This window comes from Schistocerca piceifrons, chromosome 7 (genome assembly GCF_021461385.2).
Source record: "Schistocerca piceifrons isolate TAMUIC-IGC-003096 chromosome 7, iqSchPice1.1, whole genome shotgun sequence".
NCBI lineage: Eukaryota > Metazoa > Arthropoda > Insecta > Orthoptera > Acrididae > Schistocerca > Schistocerca piceifrons.
In genome coordinates this window covers 62,558,920-62,581,874 of record NC_060144.1, presented here as the reverse complement: position 1 = coordinate 62,581,874, position 22,955 = coordinate 62,558,920, and the positions used below count along the sequence as shown (strand labels likewise).

Sequence of the window (22,955 nt, the reverse complement as noted above, 5' to 3'; positions counted from 1 at the left end):
TTACGATTCCACATTTTGTTTTAATAATATCAGATTTACCTGTGTTGGGGTCAGTGAGGCTACATGAGACAAGTGGTACAGTGGGAGTATTTGTAACAGGAAGTTGCTCTGTGTTCAGATCAGTGGTTTGGAACATCATACAGTTCAACAAAGATGTTTTACAGAATAGAAAGACGATGGAAGGAGACAGTGGTTGGTATGGGAAGGATAGTTCAGAAAGGTAAAGTAGTCCTGAAACTGAAATATCTGATGGAAACAGGAGGGGGCAAATGGAGGTAATATGTTGTGAGTTGGAGTGCTCAGTGTTAGATGTACATGGAAACAAAAGGCATATGACCATACGACAGTAGTACAGGTAACAATATTATCTGCTAATGATACAACATTCAGTAGAATTATGATGAACAGGAAAGGTTCTATGAATGCTATGGGTAGTACAGTGGCAGCTATTCTGCTCATAGCTAAAGTGGAACAGACACTAATCTGCAATGTACATATGTGCACATTCTGGGGGCTATCATGTTATTTTTTTAAAGTCTCAATCTGCAATGACATTGATTATACCTCAAGACCTATGTGCACCTCCTAGATTAAAATTTCACTCTTCACTTAGCTTCTACAACAACTTTGCTAAATATGTTCTGCACCTCCTAATTCTAACTATTCAAGTGGACAAGTGGTAAACTCTACAACAGCTAAGTACCAGAGCATCTCAACCAGCGAAATGTCAGTCTAAGGAAAGAGTACTGAGTAAAAGAAGTGCCACCTACACAATGCTATAAATCTGATTTACCAGAAATCAACACTATCTCTGTCATACGCTGCTCAATACCATTCTCCCGAGGCTGTCTCCAATCCAAATGAACATGATGGTGCATGGCCACTGCTTTATTCCCCACACAAGTGCATCTGATGGGCATCAAAAATGGTTCAAATGGCTCTGAGCACTATGGGACTTAACTTCTAAGGTCATCAGTCCCCTAGAACTTAGAACGACTTAAACCTAACTAACCTAAGGACATCACACACATCCACGCCCGAGGCAGGATTCGAACCTGCGACCATAGCGATCGCGCGGTTCCAGACTGTAGTGATGGGTATCCCTTAGTACACTTAGGTAAAGTGCTTTATGAGCAGTTAAGCAGGCACTGCTCTCTTTTCATGTATAGTAGTTCCATTGTGAGGAGGTGCTCCAGGGTGCAGAACAGGTCAGAAAAACAAAAGAGGAAAGGCCGCTGGACCTGATGGGATACCAGTTCGATTTTACACAGAGTACGCGAAGGAACTTGCCCCCCTTCTTGCAGCGGTGTACCGTAGGTCTCTAGAAGAGCGTAGCATTCCAAAGGATTGGAAAAGGGCACAGGTCATCCCCGTTTTCAAGAAGGGACGTCGAACGCAGAACTATAGAGCTATATCTCTAACGTCGATCAGTTGTAGAATTTTGGAACACGTATTATGTTCGAGTATGATGGCTCTTCTGGAGACTAGAAGTCTACTCTGTAGGAATCAGCATGGGTTTCAAAAAAGACGGTCATGTGAAACCCAGCTTGCACTATTCGTCCACGAGACTCAGAGGGCCATAGACACGGGTTCACAGGTAGATGCCGTGTTTCTTGACTTCAGCAAGGTGTTCGATACAGTTCCCCACAGTCGTTTAATGAACAAAGTAAGAGCATGTGGACTATCAGGCCTATTGTGTGATTGGATTGAGGAGTTCCTAGATAACAGAACGCAGCATGTCATTCTCAATGGAGAGAAGTCTTCCGAAGTAAGAGTGATTTCAGGTGTGCCGCAGGGGACTGTCGTAGGACCGTAGCTATTCACAATGTACATAAATGACCTTGTGGATGACATCGGAAGTTCACTGAGGCTTTTTGCAGATGATGCTGTGGTGTATCGAGAGGTTGTAACAATGGAAAATTGTACTGAAATGCAGGAGGATCTGCAGCGAATTGACGCATGGTGCAGGGAATGGCAATTGAATCTCAATGTAGACAAGTGTAATGTGCTGCGAATACATAGAAAGATAGATCCCTTATCATTTAGCTACAAAATAGCAGGTCAGCAACCGGAAGCAGTTAATTCCATAAATTATCTGGGAGTACGCATTAGGAGTGATTTAAAATGGAATGATCATATAAAGTTGATCGGCGGTAAAGCAGATGCCAGACTGAGATTCATTGGAAGATTCCTAAGGAAATTCAATCCGAAAACAAAGGAAGTAGGTTACAATACGCTTGTTTGCCCACTGCTTGAATACTGCTCATCAGTGTGGGACCCGTACCTGATAGAAGAGATAGAGAAGATCCAATGAAGAGAAGCGCGCTTTGTTACAGGATCATTTAGTAATTGTGAAAGCGTTATGGAGATGATAGATAAACTCCAGTGGAAGACTCTGCTGGAGAGACGCTCAGTAGCTCGATACGGCCTTTTGTTAAAGTTTCGAGAACATACCTTCACCGAAGAGTCAAGCAGTATATTGCTCCCTCCTACGTATATCTCGCGAAGAGACCATGAGGATAAAATCAGAGAGATTAGAGCCCACACAGAAGCATACCGACAATCCTTCTTTCCATGAACAATACGAGACTGGAATAGAAGGGAGAACCGATAGAGGTACTCAGGGTACCCTCCGCCACACACCGTCAGTTGGCTTGCGGAGTATGGATGTAGATGTAGAATATTTTTCTACGTTCAGTGTAAACAGCATGAAAAACCACATTTTATGGGAAAATGGCATCACTTCAATCATAAAATTTTTGCAGGATGAATTTATCTTCCTACTATAAATAACAGAAATAGCTCAACGAAAACAGGACAACAATGAAAAACTGGTAAATTAAAGGAACCATTCTCTGTCAGCAGGTCACATAGGTAAAGGTGGAAAATTTTCACTAACGTGGATGAGGTCCGAGATCGGAAATCACATCATTATTCAGAAATAGACAGAAAAGTTAATTACATAACACTGAGTTGTCCAACACAATAATGCACAGAACTGTGTCTTGGATATTCTTTGCCTGAGCTTCTGATTGGAGACCTGTTTAGCTGTCACAATTTCAGCAGCATGTGTGTCTTCAGTGTAATTATTTATTACATGTGGCTGTGAAGAGTGTGCATAGGGCGCGACATTGCATTCTGGTACAAGTGCACTTTTACATTGTCAGCAGCTTTTCCATTCAGTGCTGGAGTTGGTAGTGGTTTGCATAGTGAATATGACAAGATGGTGGAACCAATGAGAAAACAGTGTCTGATTAACATGTCACAATGTCAAGTGTATGAAATTATGTATCAGCAAAATGGAGTATATTGTGTATAGTGCTGTCATATGAAACAGAATATTCAGTGACATTTAAACAGTATGCTTAGGTTCCTGCCAAAACATCAACTAAGAAATCAAAACGTTCTGAAAATATGCCAAACAGTTTTGAAATGACCATCAGACTATTCTTCATTTTTTTATTGTTGATGTCGATAAATAAAGGAGCTTTGCACAGTCATCCAGATGGTCAGCATGTTGCCACTCTTTGGGTCAAGCATGCAATGCAATTCCAGTTGTCAACTTTGATCCGCAACATAACCATGTCGTGTGATATCATGAAGGTGCAGTGTATTTTAAATGGATTATTTGTGTAGGGAGACTGTTGTTACGGCTACAGGAAGCAGTGGTGCACTGTAATGGTGGATGTTTGTATTTGTAATTTGGTTTGTCGTGATGGTTTAATTTTTGGGATCAACTCTTCGGTGTGTTGGCATGTGGAATATAGGAGATTTGCCTTGGAGTTGTGCTTGAATATTTCACTGCCTGCAGTATGGTTTGGTCTGGGAGATTTCTATTGGCTTTTCAGTGATAGAATAGATTAGATGTACTTTTCATTCCAACTGATCCATTGTGAGGAGATGCTCCAGGCTGCAGAACAGGTCAGAAAAACAAGAATATACAATAAATATTTACAATAAAAAACATATATGCCAATGTCCCTTCCACAGATTACAAGTGGAGTGATCATCATGGATGTGGAATGAGTCGGAAAAATTTTGGACATATTTTCAATTATGAAGTAATAAACAATACAGAAAAAACTATTTTACAATGCCTATATACAATGATCATATTACTGCACTGAATTTGTACGTTAAGTTAAATTGTTCTAATACTCATATGATATGACATTATTAGTGACACACACACACACACACACACACACACACACACACACACACACACACACACACCCCTCAGTTGGTTCTACTAAGAAATTCATCAGTGGAGTAGAAGGAGTTGGCCACCAATAATCCTTTAGGCTCCTCTTAAATTGAACTTTATTGATTGTTAGACATTTTATGGCTGTTGGCAAGTTATTGAAAATGTGTGTTTCTGAACAATGGACACCTTTCTGGACCAAAGTGATTATAAATCTTTGTGAAGATTATTAATATTTTTAGTAATTATTCCATGAACTGAGCTGTTGGTTTGGAAAAGAAATATGTTTTTATTCCTAGATTCCTAAATAGGCTCTGCAGGATGTTCTAAATTTACATCACACATTGTTCTTACTAGTACATGTTTTTGGACATGGAAAACTTTAGCAGCACATGATGATGCATGAAATAACAGGTTTACTGTTAGCAGTCACTGTTTACATCCAAAATGTGTTTCAAAGGTTTGAACCTCCATCATCTGCTGGATTTATATATGTTAATATGATGTGTGTGTTGTATTACAACACTGGGGCAAGTTGTGGAACTGTTTCTAGCGGTCACAAGCTATTTCCTCCGTCGTAATACATCATGTATTATGTTGTGCAGTGAACACATATTAGATGGTGTACAAAAATCATGACTGCACATGTTGTTTCAATAATGTCGGATTTACCAGTGGTAGGGTCAGTGAGGTTACATGGGACAGGTGTTACAATGAGAACATTTGTAAGGGGAAGATGCTCAGAGCTCAAATCATATGGTTTCACACAGATGTTTCAGAGGAGAAATTATGATGGAAGGAGATAGTGGATAGAATGTGAAGGATAGGTCAGAAAGGTAAACTAGTTCTGCAACTGGACTGTCAGATGGAACAGGAGGGGAGTGAATGGACATAATATGCTGTGACCTAGGGTGCTTAGTGTTAGATGTGCGAGGAAACAGAAGGCATATGACCATATGACAGTAGTATAGTTAACAATCTTGTCAGCTAATGATGTAGCAGTCAGTGAAATTATGATGACTAGGAAAGGTACTACAAATGCTATGAGTAATACAGTGACAGCCACTATGCTCACAGCTGAAGTGGAACAGATAGTAATCTGCAATGTACATATGTGCACATTCGAGGGGGCTACCTTACTATTTTTTTAGTCTTAATCTGCAATGGCATTGATTATACCTCAAGATCTATGTGCACCTCCTAGATTAAAATTCCATTCTTAACTTAGCTTCTGTAACCGCTAAATATGTTCTGCACCTCGTAGTTCTACCTCTTCAAATAGACAAATTGGTAAACTCTACAACAGCTAAGTACTAGAGCACCTCAACCAGCAAAATGTCACTCTAAGGAAAGAGCATGGAGTAAAAGTGCCACCTACACAATATGATAAATCTGATTTACCAGATATCAACGCTATCTGTATAAGAGCTTGTCATAGGCTGCCTGGTACCATTCTCCCGAGGCTGTCTCCAACTGAACATGATGGTGTATGGCCAACATCTGCCTTATTCCCCACACAAGCATAGCAGATGGGCAACCCCAGTACATTTAGGTAAAGTGCTTTACAAGCAGGTAAGCAGGCACTACTCTTCTTTCATAGATAATTTTAACAATATTTTTCTACATTAAATGTAAATATAGCATGAGAAACAACACTGTACAGGAGAATGGCATTATTTCAACCATGTAAAATTTTTGCAGGATGAATTTATCATGCTACTATAAACAATAAAAACAGCTTGAAAGAAGTAGTATGACAGTACAAAATTAGTAGATTCAAGGAGTCATTCTCTGTCAGCAAGTCCATAAATAATAAAGATCGAAAACTTTCATTAACATAGGTGACGTCTCAGATCAGAAGCCACATCATCATTCAGAAATAGACATAAATGTTAAATTACAGGAAACTGAGATGTACAACACAATAATGCACATAGTTGTATCTTGGATATTCTTTGCATGATCTTCTGATTGCAAACATTTTTAGCTGACACCGTCTCATGCAGCATGTATGTCTTCAATGTAATTATTTATTACATGTTTGTATGAAGAATGTGCATTGGGTAGAACATCACATTTTGGTACAAGAGCATTTACAGTATTGGCAGCTTTTCGGTCCATTGCATCAGTTAGTAATGGTTTGTACAGTGACCGTGACAAATCATGAGCTGGATGATTAGACAAGATGGTGGAACCAATGAGAAAATAGCGTTTGATAAACACTGTCATGATGTCAAGTGCATGAAACTATGTAGCAACATAATGGAACATATTGTGTAGAATGCTGTCATATAAAACATGCTATTCCAGCCTGGGCTCTTAGTTCCCACCTAAACACCACCTACGAAATCAAAGCATTCTGAAAATATGCCAAAAAGTTTTGAAACTATCATCAGGGTCTGCTACAGATCAATGCGTCATCATAGCCAGTTTTCCTCCAGTCAAACCAAACTGTAACACTGGCATTAAAAAAAATGTCCTAGGAAATCCTGTCATATTCTAAGAAACCTACAACGCTGTAAATAAATACAAAAAGCATTAAGGAACCTTATAATACATAACAGCCAGATCACTAATCATCAGTCCCACTCTTTGTGTCAAAAACAAAAGTAAGCAATTCATATCTTCCTCTGAATCAAGTCTCCGTATTCAACAATTCTCATTTGCTGTCGTTTACTATCACCCGATTGGCTATGACTAATCGAAACAAATTCCCAGCAGCAGCATGCTGCAGAAGACCCATTGACACCATAAGTGTTTGTGTAGGGGGTCTGCTGGGTTGTTTTTGGGGGAGGAGACCACACAGCAAGGTCATCGGTCTCATTGGATTAGGGAAGGATGGGGAAGGAGGTCAGTAACCATCCCGGCATTTTCCTGGAGCAATTTAGGGAAATCACGGAAAGCCTAAATCAGGATGGCCGGACGTGGGATTGAACCATCATCCTCCCAAATGCGAGTCCAGTGGGCTAACCACTGCATCACTTCGCTCGGTAGGTGGTCTGTTGTTACGGTTGTAGTAAGCAGTGGTGCACGCTAGTGATGGATATCTGTGTTTGTAATTTGGTTTGTATTGATGGTTAAGTTTATGGAATCAAGTTTTTGGTGCAATGGTGTATGGAATCTTGGAGTTTTGCCTTGGTGTTGTGTTTGAATATTTCGTTGGCTGCAGTATGGCTTGGATACATAGAAACATTACTATCCTCCAGAGCTGGAAATGGTGACACTGGCCAAGTCATGACTCCGACAAAGCAGTGGAGATGATGCTGCACATGTTTCAGGACAGTCCCTTTTGTGCTTGAGTCAGATCACCCGAAGAACTGCATCAGCTGGCTCCAATGTCTCCACTGGCTGGAAAATCTGGAAACTGAGTTTTAATTTTTCCCTTCATTGATTTTACTGAGTGTCAATACTTTGTCTGTAATGCTAATGTACAATACCACAACTGTATATCTGTGTTGTCCAAAAACATTAAATGTCAAGTAAGCAGAACAGTTATACAACTTACGAAAAACATGGAAAACCTTAATCTGAATGGCTGGGCTGGAATCTGTATCCCACTTCTCCTAAACACAAGTCTGGGCTCACCTTAACCAACCTGCAACTTAACTGATAAGAAGGATGTAAGAAATATTCATGCATTATGTCTCATAAAGAATCAGGTCATTAGGGATGCTTACGGCTCACTCAGTCTCTCCAGTTTAGGTTGCAAGATGCAGCTACAACAAAGTTATTACACTGTAATTAAAACTATGCACAATGATTGGGAGAAAAAATCGGGTTGCATCTGTCCATAAGAAGGGTAACAGAAGTGATCCACAAAACAACTGTCCATTTCCACTCATCTCCATCTGTTGGAGAATCACAGAATGTACAGGGCGTCCCACTCAAACCTCCCTGATTTCAAAGATCCAGGAAAAAAAAGAAAAAAAAACACACAGTAGATATGACAATAAAAAATGCATAATATTGTAGAGCACGACAGAGAATTTATTTATTTATCATCAGTACACCTCTACATGTGAACCTTGTAGCATGAAGAATATTGAGTCTATATTAAATTTCTTGCCTAGTTCTTTGTAACATTTCCTCTGTTATTGATGCAATCGCATTAGTGATACGATGTCGCAACATAGGAATATCATCCACTTTGGTTGCATACACGCGGTCCTTCACGAATCCCCACAAGAAGAAATCAAGTGGTGTGATGTCGGGTGAATGTGGTGACCACGCAATGGATCCTCCACGTCCGATACAACAACTGGGAAATTTCTTATGCAGGAACTTGTGAACAGCCGTTGACCACTGGGGCAGAGCTCCATCTTGTTGAAAACTGATGTTGGGCTGCAAATCTTGTATCTGAGAGTACACAAACTGCTCCAACATGTCCAGAAACACTGACCCATTCACTGTTTGTTCCACAAAGAAGAATGGTCCAACAATCCTGTCATGCATTAGCCCGCACCAGACGTTTAGTTAAGGGCTATCACGAACAGGCTTAATGACAACAGGTGGATTTTGCAAACCCCAAATGCAAACAATACGCCTATTAACCCTTGATGATAGATGAAAGGTTGCGTCATCTGAGAATAAACATCTTTCCAGTAAGTTGGCATCCATATCAATAAGCTGCTGCATATCTGCAGCAAATTGTCGCCGTGTTTTGTCATTCGGCATCAGATGTTGCAGAATTTACACTTTGTAAGTAAACATACAAAGACGCTGGTGAACTACACGATGCAATGCTTGATGAATTGACTTATGTGGGTTTCTGAGAAACATTTGTTTGATGTCCTCCACTGTCTCTTCTGAAACTCCGTAACGTGCACCACCAGAATGTTTCAGAACACTTCCTGTTGCCAGATACTTCCTATACCATTCCTTAATTGTTTTTCTCATCAGGTGGATCACATTCATACACACGATGACAACTTCTTTACACAGTAATCGGCGATTTTGTTCCTGCAAACACACTACTGCTTGCGCCTGCTGCTGTGGAGTCGTCATTTTCACTTCATGCAAGTATGCTGCACTCTAGCGACGATACTTGGCTCTTCTGATGTGGGACATAAATTCTTTGAGATGCTCTACAATGTGGTGCATTTTTCACTGTCGTATCTACTGCGGTTTTTTCTCCTGGGTCCTTGAAACCAGGGAAGTTTGAGTGGGACACCCTGTATTATAATCTCAAACATTATGAGGTATATGAAACAGAATTACCTCCTACTTGTCAAATAGCACAGATTCTGAAAACATTGACCATGGGAATTCCAACTTGTGCTTTTATTATGTGACTTCCTGAAAGACACAGATCAAGGAAATCAGATGGATGCAGTATTTCTTGACTTCTGAAAGCCATTTGACTCAGTACCACACCAACATTATATAGCATATCAAACGAAATTTGTGACTGGGTGGAAGGTCTCTAAATAGGGAGGACACAGCATATTACCTTGGTTGGAGCGTCATTGACAGAAGTAGAAGTAATTAAGGTGTGCTCCAGGAAAGTAGACTGCAACCACTGTTGCATATTAATGACCAGGCAAACAATAATTGCAACCTCAGAATTTTCGCAGTTATCTATACAAAGTTGGAGAAATATTCAATCAGATCTTGATAAATTTCAAAGTGGTGCAACTTGCATTATATGCACACACATGGAAAATTATGTACTTGCACACACATGGAAAATTATGTACTTTACAAACTGAAAAAAGTAGTGCACCATTTCCACAATATCACTGATTCACAATTAGAATGTATCAACTCATACAAATACTGAGTGTAACAACTTGTAGGGATATGAAATGGATTGATCACATAGGCTCAGTCATAGGTAAGACAGGTGTCTAACTTCAGTTCACTGGCATGGTACTGGAAAATGCTGTCTGTATACAAAGGAGACTGCTTACAAATCACTTGAATGTTCCGTCTTAGAAAATGGCTCAAGTGTGTAGGACTCATACCAAATGACTCTAACGGGGGATAGAGAAAACATACAATGAAGGGCAGCACATATGGTCACAAGTTTGTTTGACTCACATGACATCACAGAAATGTTGAAAAACCTACATAATGACCTAAAATCACTTACCTTGGTCCAAAAAGTGGTCTAGTGCTCAGGAACACACATTTACAATAAATTGCCAGCAATCAATCAAACTTGGGCTCAGATACAGCACAGTTTAAACGGAATTTGAAACACATTTTGATACACAATTACTTCTACTCTGTAGATGAATATCTTAACAGGGACTGTGAGGACAGCTTAGGTAGAAATATCTATTAGGTTTCAGTTTTAACAGCACTTTGTCACAACACGTGAAATTAGGTATTTTGCGTATGATAGCTTTATTAAAAGTCCATAACTGTCTTCCATTCTGACAGTGTATTAATTATGTAAATATTAGCAGTTCCAGTTTACTCTAATGTATTCACATAGTTTGACAATCTCCTGACAAATGATCAGGGAAATGAGTATTATATTCAAATGCCCCACACCATGAGCATCACCTCATTTTTGAGTCTATGAATGAAAACTGAATCTAATTCAATCTAATGTGAATTGGCAGAATTGAAGATAGACTCAAATGACTTGAAGATAAAATCAGAGCCAACATCAAGAACAGGTACTAAATGAAAAGTCTACAGATAATCTTTGGTCATCTACCCTTTGCTTCAAAAAACGGATGTGAAGATAAGATTAGATTAACTACAGGAAACTGGAGGAATTTAACCAATCATTCTTCCCCACTCAACATGCAACAGAACTGGAAAGAAATCCTAAAATGTGATACCATATAAAGTGCCATATGCCATTCATATCACAGTTGTTTATTGAACACATATGTACACATTGAAACACTTTGCAAATGGGAAAAGCACACAAACAGATTGAACACACTGAAGAAAATTGGAAGTTCAAGCAAACTCACAGCAGGGCAAGGGAGACCTATCAATAATAGAATATAAATTAAAAGTGAAAATAATAAATTCTTCTGCTCAACACATTTAGCCTACGATATCTTTCACACCACTGTATAACAGATCAAGCGAGGACGATATCAGAACAGAATATGGAGAGTAAAAAGTATATATCTGGACATATAGTAAATACTTATGTAATATGAAAAATATGCTGTGCTGAGAGAATAGAAGCCACTTCTTCAACCATTTGCGGATGCATGTGTCTTTCAGTAACGGGAGGAGTTCCATGAATGAAAATATAAGAGGACACCACAAAACCATCCATAATACGGTCAGGCAACACTGTGAGAAGTGAAATGAGTATTTGGTCAACGAAAAGGGGAAAAACATAAAGAGCACATTTGACCAACATTAGTAGCGCAAAAATAAACATTATACTGTTAAACATTCAAAAAGAATATGATCATACGACAAGTTAAAACGCCTCACAATTTTTTTGCGTTGCTATTATGACAACAGGGAGACATGTAGATTCAATACAAACCAAGAAATTACCTCTCACTTTAGGGACATTGTCTGCATCATGTTGCTTGACAGACGCTGTCGCGTCTGCAGCGTAGGCTGGAAACAATGACATCAGAAACCATTTAACAGTACATTTTCTACACTATATTCTCCTGTCGTTCTTTCTTCCTGACAACATCGAAAACTTGTAAACATTACGATGTAAACACACCAGAGAAGTTGAACGCAACTCACAGATATAGGTACACATGTAACTCAATAGGTGGTGATATCGATAGCAACGCGCATCGCTGGCCAGAGACCAGAGAAACATCTGTGAGTGAATCCACAGACTAGAAATGTCTCTGGAGTCATGAGTATTCGCATTCGGATGCGCCACATACATTATTGTCTGCGGAATGACCAGAACAGATTTTGCTGTCAACATAAATTGACAGCCTGATTACGCCATCTCAGGACGCAGTAGGTTTGCACGTAAAGAGTCCTGTACATTAAGAATGCCATTACATCACGAGTACGGATAGTCTCTCTTCGTTGGTGCCGTGGGTTTGGCGTAGAAGTTTCGTAAATATTCCAGAATGAGATTTTCATTCTGCAGCGGTGACAGCGCTGATATGAAACTTCCTGACAGATTAAAACTGTGTGCCGGACCGAGTCTCGAACTCAGGACCTTTGCCTTTCGTTGGCAAGTGCTCTACCATCTGAGCTACCCAAGCACCTCAGATGGTGAGGCATCCGTTGGCTTGAGGAAGATATGCACGGAATTTATTGCATATCAAAAAGCCTTGTTTGGTAAATACTGTACAGGTGCGAAGAAGGAGATAAAGAAAGAGTTTGGTGATTTTTTAAAATTCTGAATCCAGTGTATGATATTTAAATAAATAATCTATGTATATATAATCTCAAACTGTGGTTGTGTTTTATTTCACACCTCTCTCATTATAGTCCACATATTACACCTATTAATATCATTATTTTTAAATGCTACACCTATAAAGATGCAGCAGCAGACAGCTACTCCAAACGTCTTCCCACCAGTCACAGACAAAATGAATATCAAGTTACTCTTCATGGGTAAAATATAGATATCTGATTTTTCTGTGTAGCCAATATAATTCGGTTGGTTAAGTGATGGAGCTATTATGGCTACACATACTATTACCATCCCTTAAAGTGTATCTTTCTATATATGCCAACTGCTTGTCAGTACCTGCCGTAGTTAGCATCATGGCAGAGTGGGTGAAACATACTCATCATAAGGACTTTATCGTCGGTGATTGATCCTGTGAAGATGCTAAACAAGACCTGAAGAAGAAGAAGAATGGAATACGGCTTCCTCATAATATACGAGCAATTATTGCAGGTCCACCCAACTGTGGCAAGCCTAATGTCCTCATGACGCTGCCATCATATGTAGATGAAGTCCAATTTGAATATGTTTGTGTATTTCCAAAAACAGTATTTCAGCTCAAGTGTCAGCTATTACAGCAGATACTGCGCGGTGTAGATGGTGTTACATACACGGCATTCAGTTAAAGCGGTGATATCCCCCCGTCTTCATATTTGACGATGTTGCTGTGGAAAACCAAGACCAAATGCAAAAATATTTCTGCTTCGGTCGTCGTATGGGTGCTGATGTATTTTATCTAAGCCAAACATAGTCCATAATCCCGAAACAGTTGGTTAGGGATAGTGCAAACCTCATTATAGCGTTCAAACAATACAATCAGTTAATGATAGCTAAATATACCGTGAAATACTGCATTTGACTGATGTACATAAGATCTCAAAAAGCCTGAGCAACAAGAAACATAAAACTATTATAAAACCAATACTTGATGGCGAAACCAACAACAACAGCAGCAGCAGCAGTAGCGGCGGCGATGGCATTGACATTGAGCATAAAGCAGTGAACAATCGAATCCCGCAGTATATATATACACTCCTGGAAATTGAAATAAGAACACCGTGAATTCATTGTCCCAGGAAGGGGAAACTTTATTGACACATTCCTGGGGTCAGATACATCACATGATCACACTGACAGAACCACAGGCACATAGACACAGGCAACAGAGCATGCACAATGTCGGCACTAGTACAGTGTATATCCACCTTTCGCAGCAATGCAGGCTGCTATTCTCCCATGGAGACGATCGTAGAGATGCTGGCTGTAGTCCTGTGGAACGGCTTGCCATGCCATTTCCACCTGGCGCCTCAGTTGGACCAGCGTTCGTGCTGGACGTGCAGACCGCGTGAGACGACGCTTCATCCAGTTCCAAACATGCTCAATGGGGGACAGATCCGGAGATCTTGCTGGCCAGGGTAGTTGACTTACACCTTCTAGAGCACGTTGGGTGGCACGGGATACATGCGGACGTGCATTGTCCTGTTGGAACAGCAAGTTCCCTTGCCGGTCTAGGAATGGTAGAACGATGGGTTCGATGATGGTTTGGATGTACCGTGCACTATTCAGTGTCCCCTCGACGATCACCAGTGGTGTACGGCCAGTGTAGGAGATCGCTCCCCACACCATGATGCCGGGTGTTGGCCCTGTGTGCCTCGGTCGTATGCAGTCCTGATTGTGGCGCTCACCTGCACGGCACCAAACACGCATACGACCATCATTGGCACCAAGGCAGAAGCGACTCTCATCGCTGAATACTACACGTCTCCATTCGTCCCTCCATTCACGCCTGTCGCGACACCACTGGAGGCGGGCTGCACGATGTTGGGGCGTGAGCGGAAGACGGCCTAACGGTGTGTGGGACCGTAGCCCAGCTTCATGGAGACGGTTGCGAATGGTCCTCGCCGATACCCAGGAGCAACAGTCTCCCTAATTTGCTGGGAAGTGGCGGTGCGGTCCCCTACGGCACTGCATAGGATCCTACGGTCTTGGCGTGCATCCGTGCGTCGCTGCGGTCCGGTCCCAGGTCGACGGGCACGTGCACCTTCCACCAACCACTGGCGACAACATCGATGTACTGTGGAGACCTCACGCCCCACGTGTTGAGCAATTCGGCGGTACGTCCACCCGGCCTCCCGCATGCCCACTATACGCCCTCGCTCAAAGTCCGTCAACTGCACATATGGTTCACGTCCACGCTGTCGCGGCATGCTACCAGTGTTAAAGACTGTGATGGAGCTCCGTATGCCACGGCAAACTGGCTGACACTGACGGGGGCGGTGCACAAATGCTGCGCAGCTAGCGCCATTCGACGGCCAACACCGCGGTTCCTGGTGTGTCCGCTGTGCCGTGCGTGTGATCATTGCTTGTACAGCCCTCTCGCAGTGTCCGGAGCAAGTATGGTGGGTCTGACACACCGGTGTCAATGTGTTCTTTTTCCATTTCCAGGAGTGTATATATATTATGACGGCTCCAACGAGCTAATAGATCGACTACGGCTGCTGCAGGTAATACAGCTCATTCGAATGAGACTGTTTCAGTAATCTCCGACCTTAGAGAGAGAGGTATCATCGAGTAAGTATGGAGACAGTAGTTCGAGAACTGCACAAACCAGCACGAAAATCATAGTCTCCTAGGCATGTTATGATTAAAGATTTTGATGACTTATGGCAGGCTGATGTTGTAGATGTGAAGGAATATTCACGTGAGAATGATGGATTCCATTATCTTTTAATGGTATTGATAAGTTCTCCAAATTTGCCTGGGCATTACCTGTTAAAACAAAAACGGGTAGAAATGTCGCCGGTGTGTTTGAGCGTTTGCTACAGACAGGGACGAATCGATGTCCAGACAACCTCCAAACCGATCATGGTGAAGAGTTTTACAATAGGTATTTCAAGACCGTGATGCAGCGGTATGGGATACATCACTACTCAACAGTCACTCACCTTAAGGCAAGTATCGTGGAGCGTCTGAACAGAACAATAAAAGGTCGAATGTGGGTGTGTTTTAACCTTCGCGGCTCATGCAAATGGACGGATATCCTCCCAGAAATAATTGTTCAGTGTAATCGAACCAAACATAGCACAATAAAAATGAGACCAGTTCGTGTAATGGACTCATGGATACGGTGTACTATCGCATTAAAATACTGGATCCACACAGAAGAAATTTGATGTAGGTGATTTGGTACATATCTCAAAACACAAGACAGCATTTGAGAAATCATACCTACCGAACTGGTCAACAGAAATATTTACAGTTTCAAAGGTGCAAAGAACGAATTCTAGAACTTATATCTTGCAGGATAGTGAAGGCGAACAAATTGCAGGTTGCTTCTACACCGAGGAGTTGCAGAAAAGCTCAGAACCGGACGTGTTTCTCGTGGAGAGAGTCATAAAACTTCGGGGAAATAGAGCACTAGTCCAAGGGCTTGGTTTTCCTGCAGCACAAAACAGTTGGATTGGTGCTAACGATTTGCTATATAATGGGGCGCACAGTACACATCCACCACAGTAGCACACATGTGTGCTAGGAGACGCATTAGAGGAATTGGTGGTATTCTAGACAAACTGCCAGTGGAATTACATATTCCGGGATATAACTACTGTGGACCGAGAATAAAGCTTCAGAAACGCTTGGCACTAAGTGATAAGGGGATTAATCTGCTTGACGAAACATGAATGGAACACAACATTGCATATGCTGCAAATAAAGATCTCTCAAGCCGTCACAAAGCAGATAGGATTTTAGCTGATAAGGCTAAAGTGATACGCAGAGGAAATGACATTGGTATAGGTCAATGCACTGCAGCATCTGCAGCTGATAAAATCATGTGTGGAAAAATTATGTTGGGTTTAGGAGCGATGAATTTCAAGCGAGTTATGAATGCTGCAAGTCGTGCACTAAACAAGAAGAAGAAGAAGAAGGGTGGGAAGCAGAGCTGTTCAAAGAACTGTACTCTCAGCGATGTTTGCAGCTAAAAACGCTGTGAAGCACAAAGGTGAGGGAAGAAGAAAATAGTGTTGTTGTGTCTGCTTATGAAAATGTAAAAATACTTTTAAGTTGGATGAGAAATAAATGAATTCTTACCTCACAACGTCTGTGTTCTTTTGTTAAACTCTGTTCCCATTCTGACAGTGTACAGTTTTAGCCATGTGCTACGTCTGTGGTTTTCTTCAAGCACAGGAGATATAATTTTAGACATGTCTGCTATATATATTTGGAAGTGGACACGGTCACGTGCCTCCTGCTCCCATAACCCAATTCGTATTGTATCTTAAGCTTCCCCTCCTTAATAGCACTGATCTTCAGCAAAACTAAAGTCATTTGTGCCCTGCACAGCCTTTATCTTCATTTACATACATAATACAACAGAAGATAGGTTTCTTTGTAAATAATAACAACAAGGACGTATGGTGACGATTTTTTTTCTTCGTTCATTTAGTTCACACAAATACAATATAGTTCTTGGGGTACAATGTAGTTTTTGAGGTACAAGATAGTATTCTTGAGGTATAAATTGACTCTGCTATTCCAGTGCAGAGACAGTTTTAACTTATATGCTACAACAGTAACAATGGTCGACTTTTTTATTTTTATAAACCTACACTAAAAGCTAAAGTAAAGGTACTTTCTTTGCTACAACTAAATTCCACAGACCCTGTAGCATAGCTTTTACAATAATTCTGATGGTCTGTGCACACTTAGAATCTAATTTCAGCAGCCCCAACAGCAAAGGTTTTTACAGTAACAATTCTGATGGACTGTAAGCTATGTTGATACATATACACTTAAACACTACTCTGACTTGGATGGCTAGTGGCAGGTGAAAAATTTAAAAACTACTCTATTGACAAGATGCAGATGGTACGTAGATATATATATTTAAAGGCTACACCTATGTTGTGTATGAACAAATAAGTAAATATACATTTTTTGTTTATGTTTTTTAATATTTTTTGTTTATGCTTTTTTTAAATTTGTTTTCTCTTACACACATGGTGTACAGTACATACATGAGGGTTGGAACTTCAATAGTGGCAACCATTTATTTACAGTTCATACAAAATAGATATGTGTAACAGCTTGCACTGTACATGCTTGAACGTTGTCCTGTAAAATGATGGTCAGGACCCGCAGAAAGTGTCATCACTTCTGTCTCTATGCTGGTCATAGGTTGTGTTCCAAAAATGAACAGCATAGAGACAGAAGTGGTGACACTTTCTGCAGGACCCGACCATCATTTTGCAGGACAATGCTCAAGCATGTACAATGCAATCTGTTACTGTTTTGTTTGACTGATGGGGTTGCTAAGTGCTATACCACCTACTACACCCCCCTGACTTAAGCCCTCGTGAGTTCAACTCGATTTCTAAACTGAAGGAAACACTTCATGGCATTTGATAAGAATATCCTACGACTTCCACATCGTTGTCTATGAGTTATAAACAATGCTTGTGACTACTTTGAGGGTAAGTAAACCTTTGAAACACGTATCTATTTTGTATGAGCTGTAAATAAATAGTTGTCACTATTAAAGTTCTAACCCTCGTATATACTTTTTTGTTCTTTTTCGTTTTTTATCCTTTTTTTTCATACATGCTCCTGAAGTGGATATATTGAATTGCCACCGGACATTTACGACATCCTCATATTCTGTATCCGTTGTGGTATCTCCTGTAAGGTTGCTGGAGAATGCAGTTATGTTGGATAACCTGGTTCCGTTGAGTTTCACCATACTATCCACATGCACATACGGGAAAAACCCCTTCCTAGTCAAAAGTTGAAACTTTTCCTCGTCGGGAAATGCAGCTCGATGATATGCATATCCTCCTGAGGTAGAGTTTCAACGAGTTTCTGGAATGGCGCATGCATAGAACGTAGTTTATAAAGTAAGAGGAGCGTAATTCTTGCCACCATTCATTTGGAGAATGAAATGTATTTCTTGACGCTCTCAGGTAGGACACCGACCTGATTTCTCTCCCAGCTGGAATCAGCCAAGTGCTCAACTCGAAAGGATGCGTCATACCCGCCTAAATTATGGAAGAAAACGGGTATTTGCCTTGGTGGCTGGTACTTCAAACTGCACGCATTGTGAGCTGCGCTATGGAACTTCCCCGTAAGATGACAGTGGTCCTTACGAGGAGTTTCCGCTTTTCTGTCTTACGGCAGCCCACGAATGTGTCAATCAACCGCATTATTGTAAAAATCTTCATTCTCCTTCGATATGGTCACAGGAACGTTGTCGCTGTAAGGCTTATCAACAACTCTTGAAAGTTTTTCGAGCTCAGTGAGCAGCGAAACCGCAGGATTATCCCCAACATATGATTTGTAGCGTTTAAGACTGGAATCATAGGACAATACAGTTTGGTACACTGCCGCATATGGTACATGTTTTTCTGTGAATATGGTATGTGAGGCTATAGCGTCACCTTCACAGCGAGTCACAGGAGCGAGGAGGCATTAAAAGATGGCGTACACTACAAATGGGCATCGCTCCTGGTGGTGAGCATTCTTAAACTTTATAAATTTGTTTTCCTCAGTAGGCATAATAGCATGTACTGGGTCCTTGGAAGCACAGTCTACTATATGCACTGTTAATGACTTGTCTCAGGAAAAATAATTCAGGCACCTTAAGGAAATATGTTTTACACAGTGATTATTTGATAGTTGGGAGAAAAGGTGTTGGGACATGTCTTTGATTCAAACATAGTCATAATTATCACCTTCAGAGAAGAGCAGCATGTTTACTTGCAGCTCACGATCACCAGTAAATTTTGAGAAATGAAGGGGCCCGACGATAATATGTTTGTCTTGCTCATCTGACTAGCTTTTCTTCTCCAGGTCATAAACATGAACAAATATTCCGGTATTCTGCGCCTCAAATTTAGGTATGTCCTGGATCTTCAAAAGGAAATAAATACCATCAAAGTTATAACACCAACGAATATTATCACATATGTGGTGTCACCGCCAGACACCACACTTGCTAGGTGGTAGTTTTAAATCGGCCGCGGTCCATTAGTACATATCGAACCCGCGTGTCGCCACTGTGTGATCGCAGACCGAGCGCCACCACAAGGCAGGTCTCGAGATACGGACTAGCACTCGCCCCAGTTGTACGGACGACGTAGCTAGCGATGCACACTGACGAAGCCTCACTCATTTGCAGAGCAGATAGTTAGAATAGCCTTCAGCTAAGTCAATGGCTACGACCTAGCAAGGCGCCATTAGTAACATTGCATGTATCTAAAGAGTCTCACTTGTATCGCCCCAATCTCCAGATGTACCAAAAAGGATGGATTAAAGTTAAGTATTCCAGAAGCTACGTACTTTTCTTTATAGCATTCATTACGTATCCTGTTTCAGACCTCACGCCCTCCTGCTTTAGCTTAGCGCGTGCCTTTCGGCTTCCTCTCATGTGTCTAGGCTGTCTTGTCTAGACACAACAACATACATGGTATGTATTGGGACGCTCAGGATGATCTCTGTAATTGTAATTTCTCTCACAAACCAGGACTGACCACACAATACAAGCCAGATTTTGTTTTATTTTCGACATTAAGGCATGCCCTCTTGTTAGCTATATGTCTAGGGAGCTTGATATAGCTTGACCCTCCATTCACTGGATCATAGACATGTATATGGATGTCCAGGTGTAGTATTCAGCTGAGTGCCTTAGCTGATCGTTTGACCTCCACTCGAAAACCAGGCCAGCATAGCACTCAAGGTGGATTTACGAAACCACTCGGCGATTGACCTGCCCCGCGTTATTACGCCATTTCTCCCCCAAATGTAACGAACAGTTGTCTCTACAACACTGGAATCAACTTTTGTGGGTGTGGGGGAGAGGGGGATGGGGGGGGGGGGGGGCGATAGTTCGATGCGGAGCACCGCACTGCATTTAATGGCTGAATACCGCAGATCATTGACTACCTTGAGGATCTCCGTTTCCACGACAGGAAGGCACGCCCTTAGAAGACCAACAGGGTCGCGGTACCCTCCTGCCGGGTTCTCGATCCTTGTGAACGAGATTTGCTCCTGCAATCACTGAGTATTCTAAATGCAGAATGGTATCATTGACCTGGTGTCCTTCACTAAAAGGACGGGAGGGAGAACTGCCATTAGCCACAGGATCTTCTCTATTACTATTAATTCTATTCAGAGTCCGCCCCATTGGTGATGGTGTTGGGGAGGGGCAAATCGGTATGTGCCGGGCACAGGTACCTTGCGTTTGCGCCGATTCTGACGATGCTGATATAATGATGATGATGATGATGATGATGACAGAGGAGGATGCTGTGGTGCCAGTGGGTCAGGCCAATGGGAACAGCTAGGCTGCGCTGATGGTTCCCGATGCTGTTGTTGCTGCTGCTGCAAACCCGACCCGGTAACTTCAGGGGTGGTGGTTCGTTGCTCGGCCCACGAACGCCAGAGCGGCGGTGCCGGGGCGGCGGTGGCGGTGGCAGCGCCTTCCCGCGCGGCAACTAGCGGCGCCCACATAGGCGATGCGTGCCTTACCGGAAGCAGCTTTGGCGAGGAAGAAGGTTTAGCCGCCACCGGTATGCGCGCCTCGCTGTGTTGCGGCTGCAGAGACGCGGCGGCTGTAGAATAACAGATAACAAAATAAAATACATAGCTTACCGCTGTTGGCAGCGTGAAAGAAAGAATACTGTCGATTAGGCCATAAGCAAAATGAGTAATTACTTTTTTCACTCTGGCTCCAAGGCATTAACACTTCATCGGGTGACTCCACCACACTCTCAAAGCAGTCATCATCATCATCATCTAAGAGGGCCCGATCACGGCGCCTTTCCTCCTCCTTTGGTTCAGTGCCCTTTGTCTGACCCATTCAGGCATGTCACTGTCGTCGTCAGAATCGGCATCTGGCAATTGGTCTGTCTCACCTACAACAACAAACAAGATACATAAACCGAAAAAAACAAGTATGAAATAAGAAAATTTTGAATCGCTGCTATACAAGAACAAATTACAATGTAAATTATACTTATATGGCAATCCTGGCTTTGAACCCAACACAGGAGGCTGGACTTCAGGAGTCTGCCATGGTCCAGCTCCCTCCTGTCTCTCCCCACACACCAAGATAAAATCTTGGAGTTGTACTGTAACACTAGTAGTAGTAGTAGTAGTAGTGGTAGTATGGTGTTCTACCTTACGGCAGGGCTTGTCATGGGTTAAGCCTCTTCCAATTTTGTCTCTCCATAGCCAGTCTTTTCATTTCTGAATATTTGTCTCCTTTGACATTGACCAGCATCTGATATCTTCTTTTTCCTCTTCCTCTTTTTCCATCCACCATTCCTTCTAATCCTTCCTTCAATATAACAAGGAGACGGAATTAATAAGGCGAATTTAACATACACACGAAAATTTATATTCAAAACACAAATTATTTACTCACTCGGTAATCCTGCTCCCAGAACTCTACACCTCTTGCTGCTATTCTCCGAACCATTGCTGCTGCTACTTCTCTTCATCTCGGGGAAAGAAAGCACATGCTCACACAGAGATGAAGGTACACACAGCGAGGCAGACAGCAGTGGACTGAGGACATTGGAGGTTTGTTGTGGGTTTATATATAGAACGAGGAGACCATTGAGAGAGCTTCATTTGAATGGATACCCAACGAGAAGCCTTTAAGGAACGTCACTATTTCCTGGAAGGACTTGATGTGACCATCGGCTCTCTTTCCAAATAACAAGAATGCTTTTTTGATTAACAGTGTTTTCACAAGCATGCACAGACATGATGAAGGCTTTTAGCGATGAGTTCCAAGAGGGGTAATACGTAAAGGACGGGGTGCCTCGTTAGAATCACCAGGAAGAATGCATTTGGTGTTATTTTGGGCTGTTTTCGTAAACAGATCCTGTTAGGACAAGAATTTCCATGCAGACAAGCTGAGACATCGCAAAAGCTCCTACAACAGCAACAAAAGCGACTGTTAACTATTTCTGCGATACTTTACGAATTCTGAGAAGGGGCTGATACATAATGGACTGGCTGCCCCATTAGGATCACTAGGAAGCATGCAACATGTGTTATTCTGTGAAGCATAGCAAAAGATTTCTAGAGCACATCCAGAGGGAGACTTGGCTGTTATTTACATAGATGTGAGATGTCAGTATAACACTGACAACCTTTTAGCAGGGCCTGTGTGGGTGAGTCCCTAGGGAAACATCTCGCAGCAATGCATCAGTCACGGTGGCTGGGTAAACACATACATGCGGCTTTACGCATCTCACATGTGGGACGGGCTGTCCCATTAGGATCGCTATGAAGAATGCATCCTGTGTTATTCTGAGAAGCATTGCAACAGATTTCTATAGCGTGTCCAGAAGGAGTCTTGGCTTTTATTTACATAGACATGTGGCATCA

The 22,955-nt window shown here is 41.8% G+C and overlaps 1 protein-coding gene across 1 annotated transcript in view; it reads right to left on the bottom strand.

Annotated features, from left to right (window-relative positions):
* Positions 1 to 11,872, bottom strand: part of LOC124804788 (nuclear exosome regulator NRDE2) — a 158,095-nt gene extending 146,223 nt beyond the window's left edge. Inside the window, exon 1 of the mRNA XM_047265116.1 lies at positions 11,684 to 11,872. Coding sequence (XP_047121072.1) covers positions 11,684 to 11,765 — 82 coding nt within the window. The 5' untranslated portion in view covers positions 11,766 to 11,872. The remainder of the gene's footprint in view (positions 1 to 11,683) is intronic.
* Between the last annotated feature and the right edge of the window lie 11,083 nt (positions 11,873 to 22,955).